The sequence below is a fragment of the Typopeltis vanoorti genome, chromosome 22 (genome assembly GCF_054136105.1).
Source record: "Typopeltis vanoorti isolate ZY-2024b chromosome 22, IOZ_Tvanoo_1.0, whole genome shotgun sequence".
Taxonomy (NCBI): domain Eukaryota; kingdom Metazoa; phylum Arthropoda; class Arachnida; order Uropygi; family Thelyphonidae; genus Typopeltis; species Typopeltis vanoorti.
In genome coordinates, this window is record NC_143570.1 from 29,482,697 (window position 1) to 29,508,775 (window position 26,079).

The 26,079-nt window shown below is 35.8% G+C and overlaps 1 protein-coding gene across 5 annotated transcripts in view; it reads left to right on the plus strand.

The window, feature by feature from the left end:
- Positions 1-26,079, plus strand: part of LOC150094267 (DDB1- and CUL4-associated factor 6-like) — a 422,923-nt gene that overhangs the window by 130,265 nt on the left and 266,579 nt on the right. For all 5 annotated transcript variants that reach the window (XM_090411919.1, XM_090411918.1, XM_090411920.1 and 2 more), the window contains exon 7: positions 787-922. In XM_090411919.1, the coding sequence (XP_090268045.1) occupies positions 787-922 (136 nt within the window). The remainder of the gene's footprint in view (positions 1-786; positions 923-26,079) is intronic.

The following is a 26,079-nucleotide window of genomic DNA, read 5'->3' on the forward strand; positions in this document are numbered from 1 at the left end:
GGTGTCGAGGTATGACCTTATGTTTGTCAGGGTAATGAGGAGGTGCTCTGTCTTGCTGGAAATGTAAGTGTCCATCATGGTCATTGTCATCTAATTGTGGTATTAGGTACCCTTGTAGCATGTCCAGATACACACCACAAATAACGGTACACTCTGAAAAAAAGAAGAGTCCATACACTTTCTTCTGGTGCAAACACTAGCCTTTGGGATGCTGCAAACATATTCTACAATGCTATGTGGATTTTCGCTTCCCAAAATTCTGCAGTTGAGTGTCTACTTGCCCATTTGCATGAAAAGTGCACTCGTCACTGAAAACGAGCGTGATGCACAGAACAGCCTGTTTCCACAAAATTCTTGAGTCACATTTAGATCGTGTGGCTACTAGGAAGTTCTTTGCCATATTGCATGTGGAAATTCCTCAGAACTTGTGTTGCAGACTTAGTTACTTAAACCAAAACACACAGCGTGTGCTCTCTCTCCTCTCTCTCTCTTCATCATCGAAAGTCGTCATTTTAAAATGTGTGACACATCAAGCCACCTAGTGTTTTCATTTGATAATAAAGTTGCACAACCAAAAATTGATGTCTTTCACCACATTATCACACTTACTCAGCTTTTATATGTCTTCCGAGTTTATTCTCTGTTCTCCTGTAAAGTTGTATACACCCTGTATATATATGTATATGTGCGTGTGTGTTTATGAGTGATATGCTTAGTGGTTAGGACTTGACACTGTGCTTGATTTGATATTAAAAAAAATATTTATTTTGTTTGCTTACCTTTCAGGATATTCTTGTTAACTGCTGGTGTGCATCAACATCTCTGACTATAAGTCCTTATTCTCCTTATTATCTTGGAGTTGGCTGTGCAGATGGCTCTGTTCGGATATTTGATCGTAGATTACTAGGAACAAAAGCAACAGGCAATTTAAATATTATTTGTTTTGTTAGGCTAAATTTTTAATGCAGTTTTTAAAAATATTGCTTTTAATCATGTAATATTAAATAATCATGCAGTATTTCCGATTGATTTACATGTATATGAAGGTGATCTGAAAAGTTCTCAGCCTCGACCATACATGGCAACACTATCGGCAAGTTTTTTTTTTTTCTAAGTTGGTACATCTGTCATAAGCATTCATGTGAAATTGCAAGTCATTCTATCAAGTAGTTTGTTTTATACAGCTGTCTGAAGCAAGTATTGTGTGTATCCCTTGAAATGGATAAAATTGAGTATCGTGCGGTTATAGAATTCTTTGTAAAAGAAGGTTTAACGGCAAAAGAAATTCATTCGAAGTTCATAAAAGTTTATGGGCACTCTTCCCATTTGTTTCCAACAATTAAGAAATGGGCTGCTGAGTTTAAACATGGCTGTACTATCCTTGAAGGTGATCCATGTGAAGGATGTCCAGAAAGTGTAACAACACCAGAAATCAATGATCAAGTGCGATATGGTATTGGATGACTCATGAGTCAAATGTGTGAAATTGCTGAGATTATAGGCATTTCAAAAGAATGGGTAAGATATATTTTGCATGAAGAATTGCAAATGAAAAAGCTTTGCACAAGATGGGTGCCACGCTTGCTCACAGCAGATCAAAACTCACTCGCATGAAAATCTCTGAACAGTGCTTGGAGCATTTTAACAAGAATAAAACTGATTTTGTGCGTCGATTTATTACTATGGATGAGACTAGGATTTACCATTACACACCAGAATCCAAACAGTGAGAGGAAGCTGGTTGTTCAGTGCCAAAGACGACAAAGTCATTTCCTTCAGCAGGAAAGGTCATGGCATCGGTGTTTTGGGATGCTAAAGGCATTTTGTTTATTAATTATCTTGAAAAGAGTAAAACTGGGGAATATTATTCCGATCTTTTAACGACTAGACAAAAAAATTCACAAGAAAAGACCCAGTTTGCAGAAGAAAAAAAATCATCTTTCATCAGGACAATGCACCTGCTCACAAAGGTGTTTTGGCAATGGGAAAATTAAGGATCCTTCACTGTGAATTGTTGGAACATCCACCCTATTCCCCAGATTTGGCTCCCTCTGACTTCTCTCTCTGAAAACTAACACTCTTCCTCGCTGGTCAGTGTTTTTCTTTGAATCAAGAGGTGATTGCAGCTGTAGAGGGGTATTTTGCAGATCTTACTGAGACCCACTGCAGGGACGGATAATGGTGCTGGAGCATCGCTGGAATAAATGTATTAGTCTTAAGGGAGATGATTATGTTGAAAAATAAAAATAAGTTTGAAATTATAAATTTGTTTTTTCATTGTTAGGCTGAGAATTTTTTAGATCACCCTTGTAAGACTACAAGTAAATTTGTTTTATTTATTTTTATTTTTTTGTTAAAATGAAGTCAATAACAACTTAGGAGAGGTAATGTAGTTATGAGTTGTTCTAAATGTGATTGTGAATTTGTTGAATTCTGACAGATACCATGAGTTAACACATATAACTGATGAGTTAACTGAAACATTAGTTTGTCTTTGAGGGAAGTAATTATCAAGCCATATTCCCAGAGTCTGGAGGATCAATAATGTGGGAGTTAAATGGATGTTATATATCCATTTAAACTCCTAAGTTCTTTTGCTGTATATAGCACTTGCTAACCATGCTGAGCAAATTCCATGTATATAGCAATTTGCTGACGGAGAAGGATTATGAGAGAATAATTAATATTGAATAATAGGAAAGTGATAGTAGCATAAGAAATGATTCAATTACTGAGTGAGTTTTTTCATGATGTATTATACAGATAGTGATAATATGGTGACTGGGTAATGGGAACAAATGTGTGAATAGAGGAGGAAAGATTGAACTAGTAGAGTTCAGGATATTCTGTATTGTGAAACAGTGGTGAGATTAGATGGGATATCAGCATATGTAGTGGCATATTCTGATACTCAACTGGCATCCAAGAATAAAAAAAAAAACAAGGAAAATCACCTACAAGATATAAAGATCCACTAGTGAAATCTATGGGTATAACATGGAAGAGAGAGGCTCAAGATCGAGATCATTGGAGGCATTTTTGTGACCTGCACTCATGGAGAAATCTTGAGTGAAACACAGATCCATCAAAGTAATCAGCATATGTATTAAGATAATCAAGATTAAAAAAAAAATGGGATGCTTAAGGGTCAAAGCTGTATAACTGAGAGGAGACCTCCACATAGCCTTTAAAGGAATGCATAGAAACTGATCAGGGCTTCTGACCTAATGTTCAATCCTCACCTTCTCGTAGTGCACCCTGTTAGGTATGTACCTGGATACTGAACGAACGAGGATGGGTTGGCAATTTGGGATTTAACCGACCAAATTGTATTCTTATTGGCTTAAACCAAAATAAAAATAAAAAAAATTGATGGTACATGACAGAATTTCATGATGGCTGGGCCATCGCCCGGATAAACAAGGCCCCTGTTGTTTTTGCCAGTGAACTAGGGCAAACAGCGAAAAGTCAGCTACTGGAACAAATCTGAAAACAAACCCCAACTCAACATCACCAGAGTTAAAGATCGGTACTATCAACATAAGAAGCCTGAATGGCAAAGAAATGATGCTAGCTGTGGAATTAGATAAGTACCAGATCAACATAATAGGGGTGACTGAAACAAAATAGACAAAAACTGGTGAGATCTTTCTGAGCAATAAATACAAAATGTTATATTCAGGCAGTCACAATCAAGGAAATGGAGTAGCCATATTATTCAACACTAAATATGAGGCTAATCTTCTTGAATGGCAGGCAGTCTCAAGTAGAGTGATGTGCAGAATGGGGAACTGGACAATGAGACTTATTTGTGCCTATGGTCCCACAGAAGGTTCTACTAAGGTAGAAGTGGAGGATTTTTTTTGAGGCTTTAGAGAAAGCAACTGACACAATGAAAAAGGAAAAGTTGGTCCTTGTTGGAGATCTAAATAGCAGAGTAGGAAATGATTGTCAGACATAAAAAATATATTGGGAAAATTTGGAGAAAAGAGCAAAGCTAATAATAATGGCAAATATTTGTTGGATTTCTGCTCAGGAACTGGACTGGTTATTACTAACACCATGTTCCAACATAAAAATGTATACAAATTCACATGGAGAGAAGAGGCAAGGAATAAGAAAAGTCTCATTGACTATGTTATTGTTGATAGTGATGTTTTTTCCCTGGTGCAGAACACTGGAGTGTACATAGGATTTGAAATTGGAAGTGATCACTATTTAGTCTTGAGCAGGATAAAATTGAATTTCATATTGAAAAGAATAACATGTAATAAAGTTTTAAAGCAAATAAAAGTTGAGCAGTTCTCAGATGTGAACTGTAGACTAAAATACACAAAGATTATTGAAGAAAAAATTAAAGAGTCTGAGAACAGGAACCAAACCTTGGAGATTCAGTGGCAAGCACTGAAGAAAACACTGATTGATTCAGCCAGAGAGGCATGTGGTGAGGTTGTCTGTAAGGATAGAAAAATCAGAACTCCATGGTGGACACTGGAAGTTAAAGAGGCAGTGAAGGAAAAGAAGAAAGCATATCAAAAGTTCCTGGCAAATAAGTCAGCTTGTGCTCTTAGAGAATACAGAGACAAATGTAAGAAAGCTAAACACTGTGTAAAACTAGCTAAACAAAAGTCATGAGAGGACTTTGGCAAGAACATAGAAAATAAATATCAAGAAGTGGCAAGATATTCTGGAGGTTGTTGAAGAAGCTCAGAAATGGAGGAAAGAGTGCTGTAAAAGGAATTAGAGATGATAAAGGTGACATGAAAACAGGAGAAAAAGATATCCTTGAAGTATGGAATAATTACTTTGAAAAATTGCTAAATGAAACAAGCAGTGATGACAGCGGTTTATGGAAAAGTCGCTCCCAGCATTTCGCCCCCTGTAGATAATGAGTAGGTTACAAAAATATAAATATAGTACAGTCAACTCTCGATAACTCTAATTTTTAATGAAGTCCCAGCCCCCTTAGTGGAGATTCAATGTTAAACTCTCTCGATTACTCGAACCGAACTTCCGATAACTTTTCTGAACAAATTTTTAAATTTATATTCGTTTGCAAATTGTCACGTAGCTTTTAAACTAATTTCTCCCCTTTTGTATATCTTCATGGTTCTCTTTCTATTGTGAAAGTATTAACTGGAACTGGTAATCTTTTCACAATAGAAAGAATACGTACTTGACCACAAGGGCGATAGTCATGTGGTTAGTGACAGACATGGGGGGGAGGAACAGTGGACAGCGCACGTTTGCTGTTTTCGCCGCCTCATTATCAGCGGTGCATCACGTGAACAAGCTGAGCGTGGCAGGCAGTGCAATATTTACATATTATTTTTGCATCTTGATTGATCTCGATTAATCCTGTGTGTACAATGGCAAAAAGTATTCCGTCAATAAGAGGCAAAAGAAAATTGGTAGATGATGACAACCACATTTACGTGTTTTCAAAGAGAACTGTAGATGAACAACATGGAATCTGGGTTTGTGAAAAACATTCCACCTGCAAAGGGCGTGTTTGGACAGAGGGTTTGGAACGCCCAGTTGTGAAAGTCATAACTAAACCTAACCATGCAGCTCAAGCTGCAAGGTCGGAAGCATTGCAATTAATTGGTCAAATATGGTAACATGCAACAACCACGAACGAATGACCACAACAAATTGTTGCATCAGTAATTGCAGAGACTCATGCCAATGTTGTGGCATTAGTAACCTAAAAAGGATTCACTTAAACGAACCATGTTCGATGCAACAATGGTACTCCTGCTTTACCAAGTAATCTCCTTGACCTAGTAATTCCACAAAATTATCAAGAAATTATTATCGATGGAAGCGTACAACAGTTTTTGATGTATGATTCTCAGGACAAACTGCTCCCGGGTTGCATGCTTATTTTTTCCACTAGTAACAATCTTCAGTTATTAGCACATAGCCAGGAGTGATTTTCTGATGCAACTTTTAGCACAGTACCCACACATTTCCAGCAGCTTTATACAATTCATGTGGTTCAATTCAGTGCAGTTATCCCAGTGGTCTATGCTCTTCTGCCAAACAAAACTCATGCCACATACATCAAGTTGCTTCAAGAAGTTAAAAATCTACAACTGGGTTTCCAACCCCAGCGACTTGCGACAGATTTCGAACAAAGTGCCATGCAAGCCTTCCAACAAGAATTTCCTAGTATTGTAAACACCGGTCGCTTTTTTCATCTTTCCCAAAGCATTTGGCGAAAGGTACAGAATGAAGGTTTAAAAGCCCGATACAAACAAGACTCTGAATTTGCTCGTTGGAGTCAAATGATTCCGGCATTGGCATTTATTCCTCCTGCTAACATTATTCAAGCATTTGAAGATTTAGTTGAAACTGATGACTTCCCCATTGAAGATATGGCGATTGCAAACTACTTCGTAGATACATATATTGGAAGAAGACAACGGAGAGGCCAGCAATTACCCATTTTTGCCATCGAATTGTAGAATGTTTACACACAAACACTGAATGATCAGCAACGTACCAACAACGATGTGGAGGGGTGGCACAAGGGATTTCAGGAAACTTGGTGCTACTTTATTCCCAAATATTTACCGATTCATTGATTCTTGAAAGAAACAACAAGGGCTGCACAATTTCGAAATTACACAACAAATTGCCAGTAATTCAGGCAATCAAGAAACAAGAAGTATGCTGCAGTTTCTGCTAGAATCAAAACAATAGTCCAAGATTTTCAAAATCGTAATGTAATTGATTACCTTAGAGGCATTGCATACAACTTCGAGTTTTAAACAATAATAATGTGCATTTATTCTATTAAAACAAAATAAATTAGAATTATTAAAAAATTAGGTGTATTATTTACATTTTTGTAGCTTACTCATTATCTATAGGGGGCGAAATGTGCCAGGGGCGACTTTTCCGGATACCAATGACAGCACAGTGGTAAAAAAAACACTGAGCAGGCATGCAGTCAGGAATACATATCCATACTTGAAGTAGAAAAAGCCATCAAAAGCCTGAAATGTGGAAAGGCAGCAGGAGTAGATGCTATTTGACCAGAAATGCTGAAGTATGAAGGTATAAAAGTCTTACATTGGCTGCACTGCATAGTTCAGAAACCCTGGACAGAGGGACGAATTCCAGATGATTGGAGTAGAACTCTCATAGTACCCATATATAAAAAGGGAAATAAAACTGAATGTGAGAATTACAGAGGTATTTCTCTACTGAGTGTTCCTGGTAAGGTTATATGCAAGTATACTTGAGAAATGGTTGAGGAGGATTGTGGAAGAGAAGCTTGGTGAAGAACAAGCTGGATTCAGGCCAAATAGAGGCTGTCAGGATCAGATTTTCAAATTCAACATTAAAAAGACAATGAAAATAGGCAGAAACATTGAAAATATCAACTGCATTGTGAATGTAGAACCTATAGAACAAGTAAAATATTTCAGCTACTTAGGCACGATTTTTAGTGAAGATGGTAAATTAAATATGGAAATAGATAGCAGAATCAACAAAATTGGTATGGTAGGTAGTCAACTGAATAAATATTTATGGAATAAGAGAGAAATTAGCCAAAACACTAAATTAGCTATACAAGACAGTATTCAAGCCAATTTTAACTTATGGATCTCAGAGCTGGGTCAGAAGTAAAACACTTGACCAAAGACTAGAGACTGTAGATATGAGAGTCCTGAGAAGGATTAGGGGCATGAACAGATGGCATCAATGGCAATATCATATTAAAAATGAGGATATTAGGAAAGAACTTGACATTGTCAGCATCCAGGAATGCATTAGCAGAGCTAATCTCAGGTGGTATGGTCACTTAAATAGAATGGGAAAGGAAAGATTAGCAAAACCAGTGTTCTATGCCAGGTTGGCAGGAAAAAGACCCAGAGGAAGACCAAGATATAGGTGGATTGATACAGTAAAAAGTGCCTTAGAAGATAGAAATATAAGCTCCGATAATGTTGAAGTCTTGACAGGTAACAGACTGATTTGTTGGAAAATTGTAGATGGGAAGTTAGTAATGATGTAATTTTTCATGTAGTACTATCATATCCTGTACCCCCTGAGGGTATATATCAGGAATTTGATGTTGATGATGTATTAAGATTATTATTATTAACACCAGACCTCCACGGAGTCCGAAGCCTCATCATGGGAATCAAACTATGCTGAACTCATTTAATGTATTCATGTTCATCACAAGGTCAGGCAAAGCATTCCACTGACTAACCACTTTCCATGCAAAGAACCGTGTCCATATGCTCCTGCTTACCTCCCTTTGTTCTACTCCCTTCCTCAGTCTATGAAAAATTTCTTCTACATTAACCTGGTAACAACTCTTTATCAACTTAAAAGTCTCAGTCTTATACCTCTCTCTTCCTCAGTCATTCTTCTCTGGTTTTAGTGAGCCTTGTCTGGACCCTTTCCATCATATTCTCATCGCAATGAAAACCAAGGGACCATATCTGTGCACATTAATCCTTAAGGCCTGATCAAATCCTTATACAATGGAACCAGAACCTCTTTATTTCTATAGTTAAGGTCCTCTACATCATTGACATAATCTGATGTGATGTCTTCACATTTTGTGCAGTGTAACCTTTGAATTTTAGATTCTTGCCCACTAATGAAGAGTGTCTTATCTCCTCAACTTCCTCCAAAATTTCCTCGTCAGGTGTATACTTTGCATCCCATTGTTGCTTGTCAAATTTCAGAACTTTACACACTTGGCAACATTGAATTGATAGCTTCATAGTGTTGCCCACTGACACAGTCTATTCAAGTCCTCCTATAAGGCCACATCTGCTTGATTCCTCATTACTACTCCTCAACTTTGCATCATCTGCAAACAGTTAAACCTATCCCAATATAATTAACATATCTGATTTAATAAATAACAGGGGTGTCAAAACTGACCCTTGCAGCACACCACTAGTGAGTTTCCTCTTTTGAGATATTGTCCTCGCATACACAACTTGCTGATACCTATTAAATAGCCATTGATCTATCCAGCTCACTAGTCTGTCATCCAATCCCATCTGCTGCGGTTTAGTGACCAGTTTGTGGTATAGCAGTCTGTCAAAAGCCTTGCAAAATCTAAGTATAATACTGCATCTCCCTTGTCCAATACATTTGTCACCTTGTTATCATACATAAGTAAGTTTGTAAAACATGGCTTCCCTTTAACAAACCCATGCAGACAAGCATGAAGAATAGCACTGTTCTCAACTCACTTTTGTATCTTCTATCTCTCCAACACCTTAACTACAACTCCAGATATACAGATTGGCATATAATTTTTTGCCTTAGCCTTATCACCACTTTTGTGAATTGGAACAATTTTGCATTCCTTCCACTCCTTTGGGACTTGTGCTGGTGCAATACTCTTGTTAAACAGGTAGACCAAGGCTGATGCTAACTCCCTGAAACATTCCCTTAAGACAAGTAGTGATATGTCATCAAGTCCTGTTGCAATATTGACACCTTGCTAACTGAACTCCTCATATATCTCTTGCTTGCTCACCATTAAGTCTTCTTTCATTTCATTCTGTACACTTGAGCTTCTCATTTCAAACTGAGGATGAAACACCCTGATGAACTGCTCCTTGAATACCTTGCAGCAGTTACCAGTCTCCCACTTTCATCCATTAACAGCATCTTACCATAATCATTCTTCCTTCTACTTACCATCATCATCATCAAATTCCTGCTATGTACCGTCAAGAAGTGTGCAGGATATGATAGTACTACATGAAAAAAATTACATCATTACTGACTTCCTATCTATAATTTTCCTCCAAATCAGTCTGTTACTTGTCAAGACTCCAACATTATCAGATCTTATATTTCTATCGTCTAAGGCACTTTGTACCGTATCAATCCACCTAAATCTTGTTCGTTTTGCTGCCAACCTGGCATAGAACACTTGTTTTCCTAATCTTTCTTCGCCCATTCTGTTTAAGTGACCATACCACCTGAGATTAGCTCTGCTAACGCATTCCTGGATGCTGACAATGTCAAGTTCTTTTCTAATTCTCGTTTTTAATATGATATTGCCATTGATGCCATCTGTTCACACCTATAATCTTTCTCATGACTCTCATATCTGCGGTCTCTAGTCTTTGGTCAAGTATTTTACTTCTGACCCAGCTCTCAGATCCATAAGTTAAAACTGGTTTGAACACTGTCTTGTATACAGCTAATTTAGTGTTCCGACTAATTTCTCTCTTATTCCATATCAATTTATTCAATTGACTTCCCACCATACCAGCTTTGCTGATTCTGTTGTCTATTTCTATATTTAATTTACCATCTTCGCTAAAAATCGTGCCTAAGTAGCTGAAATGTTTTACTTGTTTCACAGGTTCTCCATTCACAATGTTGACCTTTTGAATGATTCTGCCTATTTTCATTGTCTTTGTCATTTTATTCAATTTAGTTATTCAATTTAGGGAGAGAATCTTGCAGACTTGTAGCGGATTTATTTAGAAGTGTAACATCATTTGCATAAAGCAAAGAGCTGACATTAACATCTCCAATTTTGATATCAGGTTTAATACCACTCTCCTTCATAATGTGATCTATATAGATAATGAATAACAGATGGGATAATGTACATCCTTGTCTCACACCAGATTTAATATTAAACCATCTTCCTGTACTTCCTTCAATTCGAACTGCTGACTTACAACTCAAATAAAGACTAAGTATTGCTTGATATAATGCCCCATTGACACCATATAACTGTAGTGTATTGAATAGCTTCTCTCTCTCTCCGCACCTTATCATATGCCTTTTCCAAATTGACAAAACTTAAATACAGATCTGTGTTATGTTCCTATGCTTTCTCGACTATTTGTCGTAAAGTGAAGATCTGATCCTGACAGCCTCTATTTGGCCTGAATCCAGCTTGTTCTTCACCCAGCTTTTCTTCCACAATTCTTCTCAACTGTTTCTCAAGTATACTTGCATAGATCTTGCCAGGAACACTCAGTAGAGAAATACCTCTGTAATTCTCACATTCAGTTTTATTTCCTTTTTTATATATGGGTACTATGAGAGTTCTACTCCAATCATCTCGAATTTGTCCCTCTGTCCAGGCTTTCTGAATTATGCAGTGCAGCCAATGTAAGACTTTTATACCACCATACTTCAGCATTTCTGGTCAAATATCATCTACTCCTGTTGCCTTTCCACATTTCAGGCCTCTGATGGGTTTTTCTACTTCAAGTATGGATATGAATTCCTGACTGCATGCCTGGTCGATGTTTTTTACCACTGTGCCGTCATCACTGCTTGTTTCATTTAGCAGTTTTTTAAAGTAATTCCTCCATACTTCAAGGATATCTTTTTCTCCTCTTTTCATGTCACCTTTATCATCTCTAACTCCTTTTACAGCACTCTTTCCTTTATTCCTAAGCTTCTTCAACAACCTCCAGAATATTTTGTCACCCTCTTGATATTTATTTTCTATATTCTTGCCAAAGTCCTCCCATTACTTTTGTTTAGCTAGTTTTACACAGTGTTTGGCATTCTTGCATTTGTCTCTATATTCTCTAAGAGCACAAGCTGACTTATTTGCTAGGAACTTTTGATATGCTTTCTTCTTTTCCTTCACTATCTCTTTAACTTCCTGTGTCCACCATGGAGTTCTGATTTTTTTGTCCTTGCAGACAACTTCACCACATGCCTCTCTAGCTGAATCAATCAGGGCTTTCTTCAAGGCTTGCCACTGAATCTCCAAGGTTTGATTCCTGTTCTCAAACTCTTTCATTTTTTTTTCAAATAATCTTTCTGTATTTTAGTCTACAGTTCATATCTGAGAGCTGCTCAACTTTTATTCGCTTTAAAACTTTCTTACATGTTATTCTTTTCAATATGAAATTCAATTTTATCCTGCTCAAGACTAAATAGTGATCACTTCCAATTTCAAATCCTCTGTACACTCTGGTGTCCTGCAACACGGAGAAAACATCACTATCAACAATAACATAGCCAATGAGACTTTTCTTATTCCTTGCCTCTTCTCTCCATCTGGATTTGTGCACATTTTTATGTTGGAACATGGTGTTAGTAATAACCAGTCCATGTCCTGAGCAGTAATCCAACAAATGTTTGCCATTATTATTAGTTTTGCTCTTTACTCCAAATTTTCCTAAAAGATTTTTGTATGTCTCACAATCATTTCCTACTCTGCTATTTAGATCCCCAACAAGGACCAACTTTTCCTTTTTCATTGTGTCAGTTGCTTTTTCTAAAGCATCAAAAAATTCCTCCATTTCTACCTTAGTAGAACCTTCTGTGGGACTATAGGCACGAATAAGTCTCCTTGTCCAGTTCCTCGTTCCCATATTTGCCCACATTACTCTACTTGAGACTGACCCCCATTCAAGAAGATTAGCCTCGTATTTTGTGTTGAATACTATGGCTACTCCTTCTTTTCCTTGATTGTCATTGCCTGAATATAACATTTTGTATTTATTGCCCAGAAAGATCTCACTAGTTTTTGTCTTTTTTGTTTCAGTCACCCCTATTATGTCGATCTGGTACTTATCTAATTCCTCAGCTAGCTCCATTTTTTTGTCATTCAGGCTTCTTATGTTGATAGTACTGATCTTTAACTCTGGTGATGTTGAGTTGGGGTGTGTTTTCAGATTTGTTCCAGTAGCTGACTTTTCGCTCTTCGCCCTGGTTCCCTGGCGAAAACAGTGGGGGGCTTGTTTAACCGTGCGATGCCCCAGCCGGCATGAAATTTTGTCATGTGGTACCATCATTTTTTATTTTGGTTTAGCCAATAAGAATACAATTTGGTCGGCTAAATCCCAAATTGCCAGCCCATCCTCGTTCGTTCAGTATCGAAGTAGTTACCCAACAGGGTGCACCACGAGAAGGTTAGGATTGGACATTAGGTCAGAAGCCCTGGTCGGTTCTCCGCATTCCTTTAAAGGCTATGTGGAGATCTCCTCTCAGTTGTACAGCTTTGACGCCTAAGCATCCCCCTTCTACTTACCACATATCAAAAAAACTGATTTTTACTATTATTCGTCTTGTGCTACCTCCAGAGTACCTTCTTCTTCCAGAGTTCATGTTTAATTCCCTTGTACATCCATTTTACATATACTTTATTCAGCCTTTTGACCTTTAGAATATATTCACACATTGATGCTGTTATGTATTTATTTCTTTGTCAGTTCCAAAGCAGTATTTATTTCCTTTCTGCTCAAGTCCTCATTCTGAACTCCTCTAACTCCAAGCTGTCTACTAAGCTTATCATAATCACCAGCCCTCTACTTCCACATATATTCTTTCCTCACAGAAATCTTCATATGGCTAGCCACAACCCATGTGAACACTTCATGATCACTCTTACCAACAGGAGGGAAGTGCAAAATTCCACTCACAATTATATATTCTGATGAAATTCAAAACTCTCAATCCTCGTGTGCCTTCCTTTACATACTGCATAAGATATTTGTCTCTCAAGAACTCGAGAAATTCATTTTCCTTTAATCAAATACCATCTCTTCATTTCAGTCTATACTGTCATAATTAATATCACCCATGATAATCACTCTTTTCCTGTTCATTAACCAAAGTTGCTTATACATTTCTTCATCACCACCCTTCACATTCCCAGGCCTATAGCAACATGCAACTAAATATCTCTTTCTGTCAATCTCCATCTCACACCACACTGCCTCAAAACCATTGCCACTATTTCTCTCTTTCATGTCTACCTTATGTTTAAATAATTCTCTTTCTGACATCAGCAGCACCCCCCCCCCCCTCTTCTTCTTGTCATTTTATCCTCAAAAAACAAACAAACAAACAAAAAAACTCAACCCTTTGATTTCTGTTCCCATTAGGAAATCCTCTTTATTCAACCATGTTTCACTTACTCCAACAATTTTGAGGTGAATAAACTCAGTCAGTGAAACAATTTCATCTCCCTTATTTCTGACAGGCCAGGCATTTGTAGATAGTTGAACTGTTTAACTTTTAGGTCTATAACCAATCCTACATGAGCCACTTGTTGGTTGTGATTTTCTTAGCTTCAAATGCCCTTGCCCAATCACCTTTATTATTGCTTACTACATATATCCTCTCAGTCTGAACTACTCTACTTACATCCCAATCTATTCCATTTCTATACTGATCATCTCCATACATACATTCACTACTGCTTCCAACATCCACTCTTCCTTTGCCATTTCTCCATGTCAATCCAGGCTTTCACCCATTTCCTTGGTCCTCATGCATTCCCATTCTCTCTTCATCTCTCACACTACTACTACTCTTTTCATTGCCAGGCACTTCTGTCTCTTCAGTACCACTCTGCTGATCTTTTACTTCACCTCTTACATCAGATCTCTTGCTTCCATCACAAACTGCACTTCCATCTAGCAACAGTTTCTCCAGTTCACATACTCCAAAGCCATTTGAATGGAATCCATAATATCTGTATAATTCCATTCTTTTCTCAAATACATGTCACATATCTACAAACTGCACTCCTTTCTCCTCACATAGTAGCTCTGCTAACATACCATTCTTGATTCTGGCTTTCCATCTCAACTCCTACCTCGGAAAAAACACTGACAACTTTTCCCACTATGCTATCTTTCACTCTCCTCAATAACCTCCTGATATTCACCCTTACATTCTCCTTATGTTCACTTAAATCATTTGTCCCCACAACCACCACTAATTTTGTTTTCTTCTCATGTTCAAAGCATGAATTATTCACCTCATTTTTCCTCCTGGATAGTAGACCATATGAATTCTCTCATTAACCAATCCTTTGACAATGGAATCTCCATACACTGCTATTCTTGAATCACTTGTCACCTCTGTTATCCTTTTTTCTTTCATTCTATTCTTTTGTACACTTTCATTTGTTTTCACTAAATGTCTATATCACTACATATTCTTCATTTCATTTTGAAGAACTCTTTCTTCAAATCTTGCATTCTGGAAGTTTCTCTATTGCTGCCATAGTCTTGCTACCGCTTGTTCTTCTGCATATTATTTCCATTTCCTCATTCATTCTTCCTTTCTCTCCCTTACTTACTTTCACTTACTTTTGCTTCTTTATTTTTGCATTCTTTCAATCCATCAGTCTCACTAGCTTTTGCTCCATTTCTTTCATTTACGATAACTTTCATTTCCTCACTCTCTTTTGCATTCTTTAACCCATAGTCTAACAAAATATCACAGTTTCTATAAATCCATACCTCCTCTTGTCTTGTGTTCAGTTTTTCCACATACACATCTTTCACATTTCGCCACATATGTTAAAGATACCAAGAAATTTTTACTTTTTTTTTAATCCTTTTTTCCCAAGGAAGCAAAACAATGTTTTGCACTTGAAATATATTCACGTCTGAGCTATTACTTGTATATAGAGGCCAATGACTTCATATCACTTGCCTTAGTATGTATCCCATAATGCAAATCATACCCCTTTCAGATGTCCACTACCCAAACTGGTTTTGACCTTTATTGAGGTCTCATCAGTGGGAACCAGACCAGGGAGAGATACCAAGGTTGAACTAATGCAGAAGTCATATCTCATATACAAGTAGCCAAAAGGTGCTTGACCTTATTAATAAAAAATCTCTGGATGAGGGAAAGATGTTGAAAAGTTTTTTTTTTACCTTGGGTTTGTTATATATTAAGGATACCAAGAAATTTTATACTTGGCTTTAATCCTTTTTCCCAAGGAAGCAAAACAATGTTTCGTGTGTGAAATATATTCGTCTCAGCTACTGCTTATATATAAAAAGAGGGTATCTTTTGCATTATGGGATACATACTAAGGCAAGTGATATGAACTCATTAGCCTCTATATACAAGTAGTAGCTCATATGTGAATATATATTTCATGTGAATATATTTCCAGAATAGTGCACTCCCCCCCACCCAAAATCTGATACCTACAGACAGCTTGTTTCATCCATCCCAGCTAACACATTCATGCCACTATGTTTCATGCCTGTGTCAGTTGGGAACCTAGTTATCCTTTGGCAAAGACTAAAGTCTTGTGTCACTAATTCTGCTTCTCTCTAGTTCTCCCAACTAGCCATTGTGCTTTCATTTTCTATCATTCTCTGCCAGGTTAATGCCAAATTCTAAGGATCTCTGCTGTCCAATCTCAGTAAATGTCCAGTCCATTTCTGACTGAATGTTTTTTTTATTTCACTGATGGTACTTTTTTTTTTTTTTGCTCACTTGGTTTATATAGGTCATCATTTGTGGTACATTGGGGCCAAAATATTTTAAATATTTTATGCAGGCATTTTGCTTGGAAACTAATTTTGGTTCCTATTTTTTGGTTAGTTTCCCTGTCTCTGTCCAATATGTCCATAACGTTGCTATTGAAGATTTTTATTTTGGTTTTATTATGATATCTGGATGATTTCCATAGATTATTTAATTTTCTGAAAGCAGTATTTGCTTTTGTCAATCTTTACATTATATCCCTGTCAGGTCCACCTTCAGTATCTTACATTTGCTTCCAAGTACATAAAATGATCAACTTCTACTGCATGTTGATTGTTTTTATTTCTCTGACATTTGTTGTTCAATTTGAGAACTTTTGTTTTAGTCATTTATTTTGAGACGCCTTTTTCAGCTGTTTTATACAACTTCTGATTTTGCTTTTGTAGTAGTGCATTTTGAATGATATCAAAAACAATGTAATCTGCATAATTTTGGTTTTCTGACTTTGACATCAGATTCCATTTAATTCCTCTTCTTACACCAGTAATTTTTCTCATAATTCAGTCAATGACTGTGTTAAATAGTAAAGCAGATATTACATAATCCTTTCTTCCACCAGTTCTTATTTCAAACCATTCTGATGTATGCTGCACCGAAACACAACTTTTATTTCCTTTATATGTTTCTTTGATTATTCTCACAGGAATTTCATAGCTATTGAAATATAGCCATAATGTTTCTTTATAAATATTGTCTAATGCTTTGGCAAAATCTATAAAATTTTGGTATAATGAACTTGTAAGTTCTATGTTTCTTTTTAGGTTCCTTAAGATAAAAATGTGATGCACAGTACTCCCACCTGTTCTGAAACCAACTTGTTCATTCCTTGTTTGTTTCACTTTTAATCCTATTTATCAATATTTTGCAGAACATTTTTGCAGGTACTGATGGTAGACTAATTTTTCTCTAATTTTCACATCTAGTGAGAACTTCTTTCTGTGAGATTATTGTTATCATTGCTTCTTTCCACTGTTTAGGTATCTTTTCAGACTCTAGTACCCTTATTCAAGAATCAGTTGCAGTTGCTTTAGTCTTAAGCATTTATGTTGCTGTATTATCATTGCACATACCTTTACACTTTTCATCTTCTGTATTATGTTCATTATTTCATTTTTAAATATTGGTTCTATTGTAATATTTAAATCCATACTTATAGGAAGGTCTTCCATTATCGAACTTTTAGTTATGTCAGTTATATTGTTATATTTCTTTTGAAAAAAAAAAGAAACAACACTGGTAATAAGCACTTGCATAGTGCAATTGGAAGAATGACGGTACATTGTGCCCTTCAATTGGAAAAGGCTTAAGTTCGATTCTCGTCATGACAGGAGGAATCTTTATATGGAACGTTTCAGTTGAAGGTGAGTTAGCTGATCTCCTACAGAGGTAGCAGGATTTTTTCTCCCACAGGTTTTTCATCCCACATATAGACAAATTGGCCCTTCAGAACACACGCAATTTACAGACAAAAATACTAGTGGTGGATGGTGGCGGGCAGTAGAGGTCCAGTGTAGTGGTGGTGACGGTTGTGGAATAGGTGTTCTCCCTCAATGAGTCTTCAGACTCCTTGGAGGTGTCACAAAATAATAATAATAAAATTTGGTTCTGAAATGATCATGTCCACCCATTGAAGAAGAAAATACTACATAATATTGTTATTATTATTATTATTATTCAGTATTTGCTTGCAATATAGAGAAAAAATTGCTGTACATTTCAAAAGAAATATTGCTAGTTTGATATGTGGCATTTTTTATTTGAAGTAGCTATACTTTTACTACTTTTACTAGTATTTTACACTAAAAATGCATGAGTACATGCTTCTCAAGCAATTTACATTTTCATTATTCTTATGAATGGTTTTGATAATAAATTATAATCAGAAATTCCTTGCAGTTTGAATAGGTAAGTTAATTCTGTTTCCTAATATAAAGAAAAAAATAATTTGAATGATTATGTAACACAATTACACTTTTTTTTTCTCTTTCAAATCGTTTTTTTATTTCAATATAATTTTATCAGATAATTGATAATTTTTGATAATAAAATTGAAGCTGTGATTATCACAAATTAAGAAATTATGTGATCTTAAAAATGAATAAGCAGAATTAATTTTGACAAAAATACTGTATCAGCCTGCAAAACAAATATCAGCATTTCTATTTTAGGATATATGCTAGTCAATTGTATGCTTGAAAACAACACAAGAAATTTTTTTTTTTTTGGGGGGGGGGTATATTTATATTTTACTCCCTTGCACTCACTTTAAAAAAGTAATTTAACTTAAAAAGTAACTTAACCTTTTTAACTCATTAAATCCATTAAGAGATCATCATCATCAATTTCCTGATATGTACCCTCAAGGGGTGTACAGGCAACTATGATAGCACTACATGATTAAGTTTACATTATTATTATTTTACAGTTTATAGTTTTACTCCAAATTAGTCTACTACTTGTCAGCACTCCAATATTGTCATACCTAACATTTCATGCTTTTGAGGCACTTCTGACTGAATCAATCCATGTAGATCATGTAGATCAAGTTTTTTGTTATATTTTTAATTCTTCCACATTGCCTACCCCCCCCCCCCCCCCCACACACAGTAGTTTTGGACAGTGCAGAAAGAAGAAGAAAGGCCACAACACCCAGAAAAAGGTATGTGTAAATTTCTCTTCCTTTATGCTACATATATTTATTGGTAAATATACATCATCTACAATGCCCTAAAAATCCGTGAGTAAAAAGCCAATGACATTTAAACAGGGGCACTCCTAAACAGAAGCAGGTAAATAGCCATAAATATAATAGTTTGTTAAGAGGAGTAACATGGGAGTTTTCCCAGAAATAATATCCATTTTTTCCATTTCTATTTTAATTCTCCCACATTGCCTCCCCCCCCCCCCCCCACACACACACAGTAGTTTTGGGCATCACAGAAAGAAGAAAAGCCATAACACCCAGAAAAAGGTATGTGTAAATTTCTCTTCCTTTATGCTACATATATTTATTGGTAAATATACATATACAATGTCCTAAAAATTCGTGAGTAAAAAGCCAATGACATTTAAACAGGGGCACTCCTAAACAGAAGCAGGCAACATAGCTGTAAATATAATAGTTTGGATAACAAATTTTGTTATCCAAAATTTGGATAACAGTCTCCAAAATTTTTGGCAAATTAATGCGACTACTTGTTCAGATTAGAAGAATGCTTCACAGCCGTGGCTGACTAGAAATAATCTTTCTGACCTGTAACTTCTATAAGCCCATTGATTTTCTTCTGTCTAATCATGTGTGAAGGGGTATCCAAAGCATGTCTGCCAGTCCAGAATTGCCATTATAATGGTAGTGAATGTACTTTTTATGTTCCTCAAGGTAGATGTTAACAATCCTCCTGTCTGTCCATTGTAAGCCAAGTCACAGTCATATGGAACTTCGTCCACTCCAGGATATGCAAAAAGATGGAGTTTATTCTTATGAGAGTGGATTAGAGTTGCTAATTTAATATGTGGTTTGAATGTCACGTGAAGGTTATATATTATTTTATTCATTATTTTATTTTATTTTTTATTTATTTTATTTTTTTTTATAATAGTCTGTTTGTTTTTATTGTTATATAATTTTACTCACAGTTTTGGACTGAAGATATTCAGATATAAGGGGTTATTTTTAAAATTTATCATTACACCAATTAAAAATTATTAAAATTATAAAAAAAAAAAGATTTATCTGAAGTTTTCAAAGAAAAGCTAAGTTTTTGATTTTTTAAATTTGTGATATGACAAGGAAGAGGAAAGGAGATCTGATTTTGCAGTAGAGGGGGATCCAAACATCTCTACAAAGATAATATCATGATTGAGGATTACCCCTGGCTAATTTTAATGAACGATAATTAGATTTCATCATAACTGTGTGTAAGTTACATGATATTCAATCTGTGTGGAGTATGTATGGTCTTGATTTTTACAGATGAATGAAATATTTTGTTAATGAATTGAATGACTTTTTAATTTCTGTAATGTAGTTGCAGGTTTTTTTTTATTTTATTTTATTTTTTTAAACTTAAAATCTTTTCATTGGGGAATTGTATTATAGGATATGGTGTGCGAATCTGAGATGTTATTCTTTGGTAACAAGGTATACTTTATTAATACTTCTTATAATATTAATAAATTATTATTATTATTATTATATAGGCATCTCTATGGAGTCTGAAGATTCACTGTAAGATGTCTGTTAATCATTATTCACACTATACCTATCATACTTCTTCTTAAACTCATTTACTAACAGAGCACATGTGATCCCCTTTGGCAATCCATTCTAGTCTTTTATTATCCTCTAAGAAAAAAAAAATCTAGTCCTTACTCTATTCCTAGCTATATACTTTTGCACAATTTCCAGGGATAATTCTAGTTCTTTTCCCTTCTTGTTAAGTATTGAAAAATTTCTTCTACATCAGTTCTTATGTCTGTCATATTCTGTCTTTTCCAGTTACCAACGAAATTTTGCAACCCACACACTTTTTTTTTATTGGCATGCTGTTTTTGTGGTATGCTTTTCTGGAAGGTATTTTCATAGTCTCTGTTTTGCCCAACTGGCTAACACAATTCTTTCACTTTCACTTAGGTTCACAGGCATCTTCATGTTGATATCATTTATGTGCATCATTTACCTCTCCCACTCAGCCAGGATGACATATTTATACTTTCATTAAAATGAAGTACTAGAAGCTTACAGTGGAACTGAAGTAACATGGATGAAAAGTGTAACAAGGATTAACTTGTATTCATGGCTGTCTTGGAGCCAGTTCTACTAAAAACAAAGAAGTGCATAATTCCTCAACAATATGCAGGATAGCCTCTAATATTTGAAAATTAAATAGGCTAAATGTGTACAGCATATTTTTATATTTCTACTCCTTTTATCATATAATTATTGTTAATGGCAGAATAAAATAAGAGGAACTTCCATACTATATAAGATTTATTTTAATCAAAAAAACAACTAGATATGAATAAGCATAGTGAATGATAATCATTTATTATTTACTAGGGTATCTCCATGGAGTCAAATACTCATTGTAGGACCATACTAACAATTATTTATATACAGTATCTATTATTGTATATGAATAATCACTTCCCAAACAAAAATCTAGTCCTTACAATGGTTCATAATCAACTCTTACATAAGTATAAAGAGCTAATAAGCTTCAATTCGGCAATGAAAACATTATTTAAATTAAGGGGATATTAAATCCCACATAGTTTTAAAACCGAATAAGAAACTCAAAGATTGGAATCAGAGAGTTTCTTGCCGAATATAGTAAACTATAAAGTATCAGCGACCACTGTGTTTTTACATTATGGAAAATACCTAAGAATAGCGATCAGAATTTACCGACTTTGCTGCGAGTCTTCCGGTATTGCACTACTTGCTAGGGTCACTTGCATTTGCTCACGCCAGTGGTCACCGATACTTTATAGTTTACTATGTTCGGCAAGAAACTCTCTGATTCCAATCTTTGAGTTTCTTATTCAGTTTTAAAACTATGTGGGATTTAATATCCCCTTAATTTAAATAATGTTTTCATTGCCGAAATGAAGCTTATTAGCTCTTTATACTTAAGTAACTTGATGGTTGCACCTGTTTGGAAACTCGTATCGCAGAGTATATAAGTTCTTTTCGCTATACACTTTGGTATTAGGTCTAGCTATTCACTGATGAAGCCTCAAAAAAGGCTGAAACCAGTCTGGGTAGTGACCTCCCTACCATAATGTAATAACAGCATACATTTCTTAGGAAATGTGTTTTTACATTATGGAAAATACCTAAGAATAGCGATCAGAATTTACCGACTTTGCTGCGAGTCTTCCGGTATTGCACTACGTGCTAGGGTCACTTGCATTTGCTCATGCCAGTGGTCGCCGATACTTTATAGTTTACTATATTCGGCAAGAAACTCTCTGATTCCAATCTTTGAGTTTCTTATTCGGTTTTAAAACTATGTGGGATTTAATATCCCCTTAATTTAAATAACTCTTACATAATTTCTAGGGATAATCCCTTGCTCTTTCCTTTCCTATGTGTTGACAGGACAGAAAAGAATGTCAATCCCATAAAACACTTAGCTTATATATTTATCCCCCCTCTTTGGCTATCAACTAGTCTTTGTAATCCACAGGTTTTCAATCTCTCTCCTCATTGAGAGTATTCCACAGATCTGTCACAGTCTTGGTCACTTAGTTGTAGATCATCTCTACCACTTCCTCATTCCCAAAGAATCCAGGTGACCAGATCTGTGCACAAAAGCCTAGATGTGACCTTATTAAAGCATTATAAAGGAAAATAATAACTTTATCCTTACTTGTCAGTGTGTGTTTCAACATCCCATTAATCTGGTGCACTGTTTTGGCTATCGCCATCTTGCAATATACCCTCTGAACTTTAACTTCCTATCCACAATTACCCCCAAAATCCATGGCATCATCAGTTTCCTGCAGTCCAGTTCCATCAGCATAGAACACAGCTTGTGATCTTTTCATCCCACAGTGCATGAAATTACAATTGCCATACTGCCAGTCATCCTTCAGGATCGATACAAAATTAATAATGGAAAACTCACGTACAAAGATTATTTAATAGTATAATTTTTGCCTGTGTGTCACAAGCATCTTCAGTACATATTAAGTTCAAATCCATTAAACAATAACTGACAATTCCAAAAAGCACCACCTAAATAGCTGGTGTAAGATAACTAAAAAGGTCAATAAATTTCCTAACAAAAAAAACAAAAACTATACAATAAAAAGTTAGGAAAGATTAGCTGATTTGTAAAGTACTATCTCCCATAAAGGGGATAGACGTAAGCCGTCGGATCTGTTTAAGTTAGGAGAATGAAGTCAAGTTTCACATGTTTCTTTATAAAGGCGTTCCACGAGGAACTGACTTTTGTGAAGGACTGTTGTCTTTCTCCAATGAACTCTATGTCTAGTGAAGATGGCATGTTCTGCAAGTCCAGACTTTTCAGGTTCAAAGTATTCAATATAAGATTGGTGTTCTTCTAGCCGAATAGAGGCAGATCTTCCTGTTTGTCCGAAATTAGATAATCCACAAGAGCACGGAATCTGGTAGACACCTGGATAATTAAGATGTGGAAGCTTGTCCTTAAGAGAAGTGAGAAAGGTGGAGATTTTTCTAAACGGTCGAAAGGCAACAAAAATATTCAGTGGTTTTAAAACTTTCGCTATATGTTCACTAATGCTTTGTACATAAGGGATAGGAATGCACGTTATTTCTTCTGTATTTGAAGAGGAAGACATATTAAAACTACTCAAAGTTCTTTTAATGAAGCAATTCTTTTAACCATTAGAGAGAAAGGAAGAAGTTATATATTGCAGTTCTTTCTGTAAAAGATCGTCTGAAGAACAAAAGGAGTGTGCCCGATGAACCAGTGTTTTAATAGTTCCTGTCTTTTGACTGGGATGGTGACGAGATTCAGCATGGATATAATGGCCTGTATGAGTCTTCTTTCTATAGACTGAGAAATGTAGGTTACCATCTGGTTGACGAAGAATTAGAAGATCTGAAACGGCTAACTGCTTATTTGATTCTACTTCTAGGGTAGACTGGATCCTAGGATGAAGTGCGTTTAACTTAGTGAGAAACTAAGTTAAACGCATTGGTGTTCTATTCGGCTAGAAGAACACCAATCTTCTAGCCTTTAAATGAATTTTTGCCATCTTTAAATGAAATTAAAGATGGCAAAAAATTATATTCTTGTTTAATCCTTTATCCAAGTGTAAGCAAACAGAGGTAGCCAAGTCATGAAGATACTTCATGAAGTATCTTCATGACTTGGCTACCTTGTGTGTGTAGAGGCTAATGACTTCCCATTAATTGCTTTAGTATCCCATAATGCAAAGCATACATCCTTTTGGGTATGTATAATGCTATCATTATGGTAAAGGCTACACCCAAATCAGTTTTGACCTTTATGGAGATAGTGTTAAGGTGTAAGGGTGTAAGGGTATCTCTCCAAAACCTCTGAGTGATCTCCAAGATCACTGTAAATCTTGCTGACTGACCTTAAAGGATCACTACTAAACATTACTCTTGACCTGAATGATTATAGGATAAAAAACTCAGCAGTGGCTCCACTCGATGACAGGCAAAAACCTACCACCAAACAGAACCATTTTATCGCCCAGGATCAATGAGAGCCAGGCCCAGAAGAGATACTAAACTTAGTCCTTATCCTTATAAGGACTGGCTTAAAGGGGCGAAGCAAGAATGCTTTTCATCTTCCCCGTTATCTGTAGAGGACAGTGTAGGGATAAGGTGTTATTGAGCTATTAAAGCTCTGATCATGGCAGGAGGGTAACAGCAATAGCCGAGCCTCAGTTAGAACTTCACTGGCTACAGCATTGCCATCCATTACCCTCCAAGGGTATTGGATTGAATGAATCAATCACTGCATCTCACGGTCGATTGAACAATCCAGATACTAAACTTGAAGTAATCTAGACTTCATATATCTCCCATATATAAGTAATGAAAAGGTGTGACACATTATTAAAATATTCTGATTAGAGCTAGTTGCTGAAAATGGTTTCACTTGGTTATAAATTAAATTAAAGATGCCAAGAAATTGTTACAATGCATAGCATTATACACACTCGAAAGGATGTGAGCTTCGCATTATAAGATAGTAAGGCCATTAATGTGAAGTCATTAGCCTCTATATATAAGTAGCCTAGTCATGAAGATACTTCACGTGTAAACTGCTTACATTTGGATAAAGGATTAAACAAGAATATAATTTCTTGGTAACTTTAATTTAGGATTACTTAACTGTTACTCTTCCGAACTTTGCATCATCATTTCCTATGTTATTGATGTACAAACTAAATGGTAGATCAAATACTGAGCCTTGCAGTACATTACTAGTCACCTGCCTTCTCATGACTTCACTTCTTCCATATACTACTCATTAGCACATCCTCTTATCCATCAACCTTGGTATCCACAACCTTGGTATCCATCTCCTTTTGCTCTGATTTATGCAGAAGTGTTCTGTGTAGTAGTATTCTGTCAAATGCCCTTGCAAAGTCTATCAGTATCACTGTGTAGTCATTTTATCCAGTTCATTTGTTACTTTATTATAAAAAGTGAGCAGTTTACTAAGGCAAGCCTGTCCTTCACAAATCAGTGCTGTCCCTATAGAATATCATATTGTTGTCCACTCATTCTTGGATTCTGTCTTTTATCACCTTCTCCAATACTGTAATTACCACTCCTGAGATACTGATTGGCCTATGCTGTAATTCGCTTTCTTTATTTTGTAATTTTTCCACTCTCAACACACCTTTTCTGAACTTGAGGTTTAAATTAAACACCTTGGTCAGAGGAGCTTACAATTCCCTCTGCACTGTTTTATAATACACTGACTTATACATCCCATGACTATATTTGCATTAAGGTTCTGCAATATCATAAACACCTTCAGTTTATCTCCTCGATGGTACACTCTTGCAAAATGATTACTCACTGACTCAAATATTTCATCTCCTTCTATTACCCTCCTCTTTACAATTAAAAAAAAATTAATGTCATTTTTTCATAGTTATTCTTCCTTATATTTGTCACATAGTAAAAGAACTCCTTAGGATTTATTTATGCCTCCTTAACTAGCTTCCTCTCATAATCAGCTTTGACCTTACTTGCCATATAGGTCATATTTCTTGTCTGTGCTATGTACTGCTTATGAGTGCTGGTCACCTTTCTCTTTA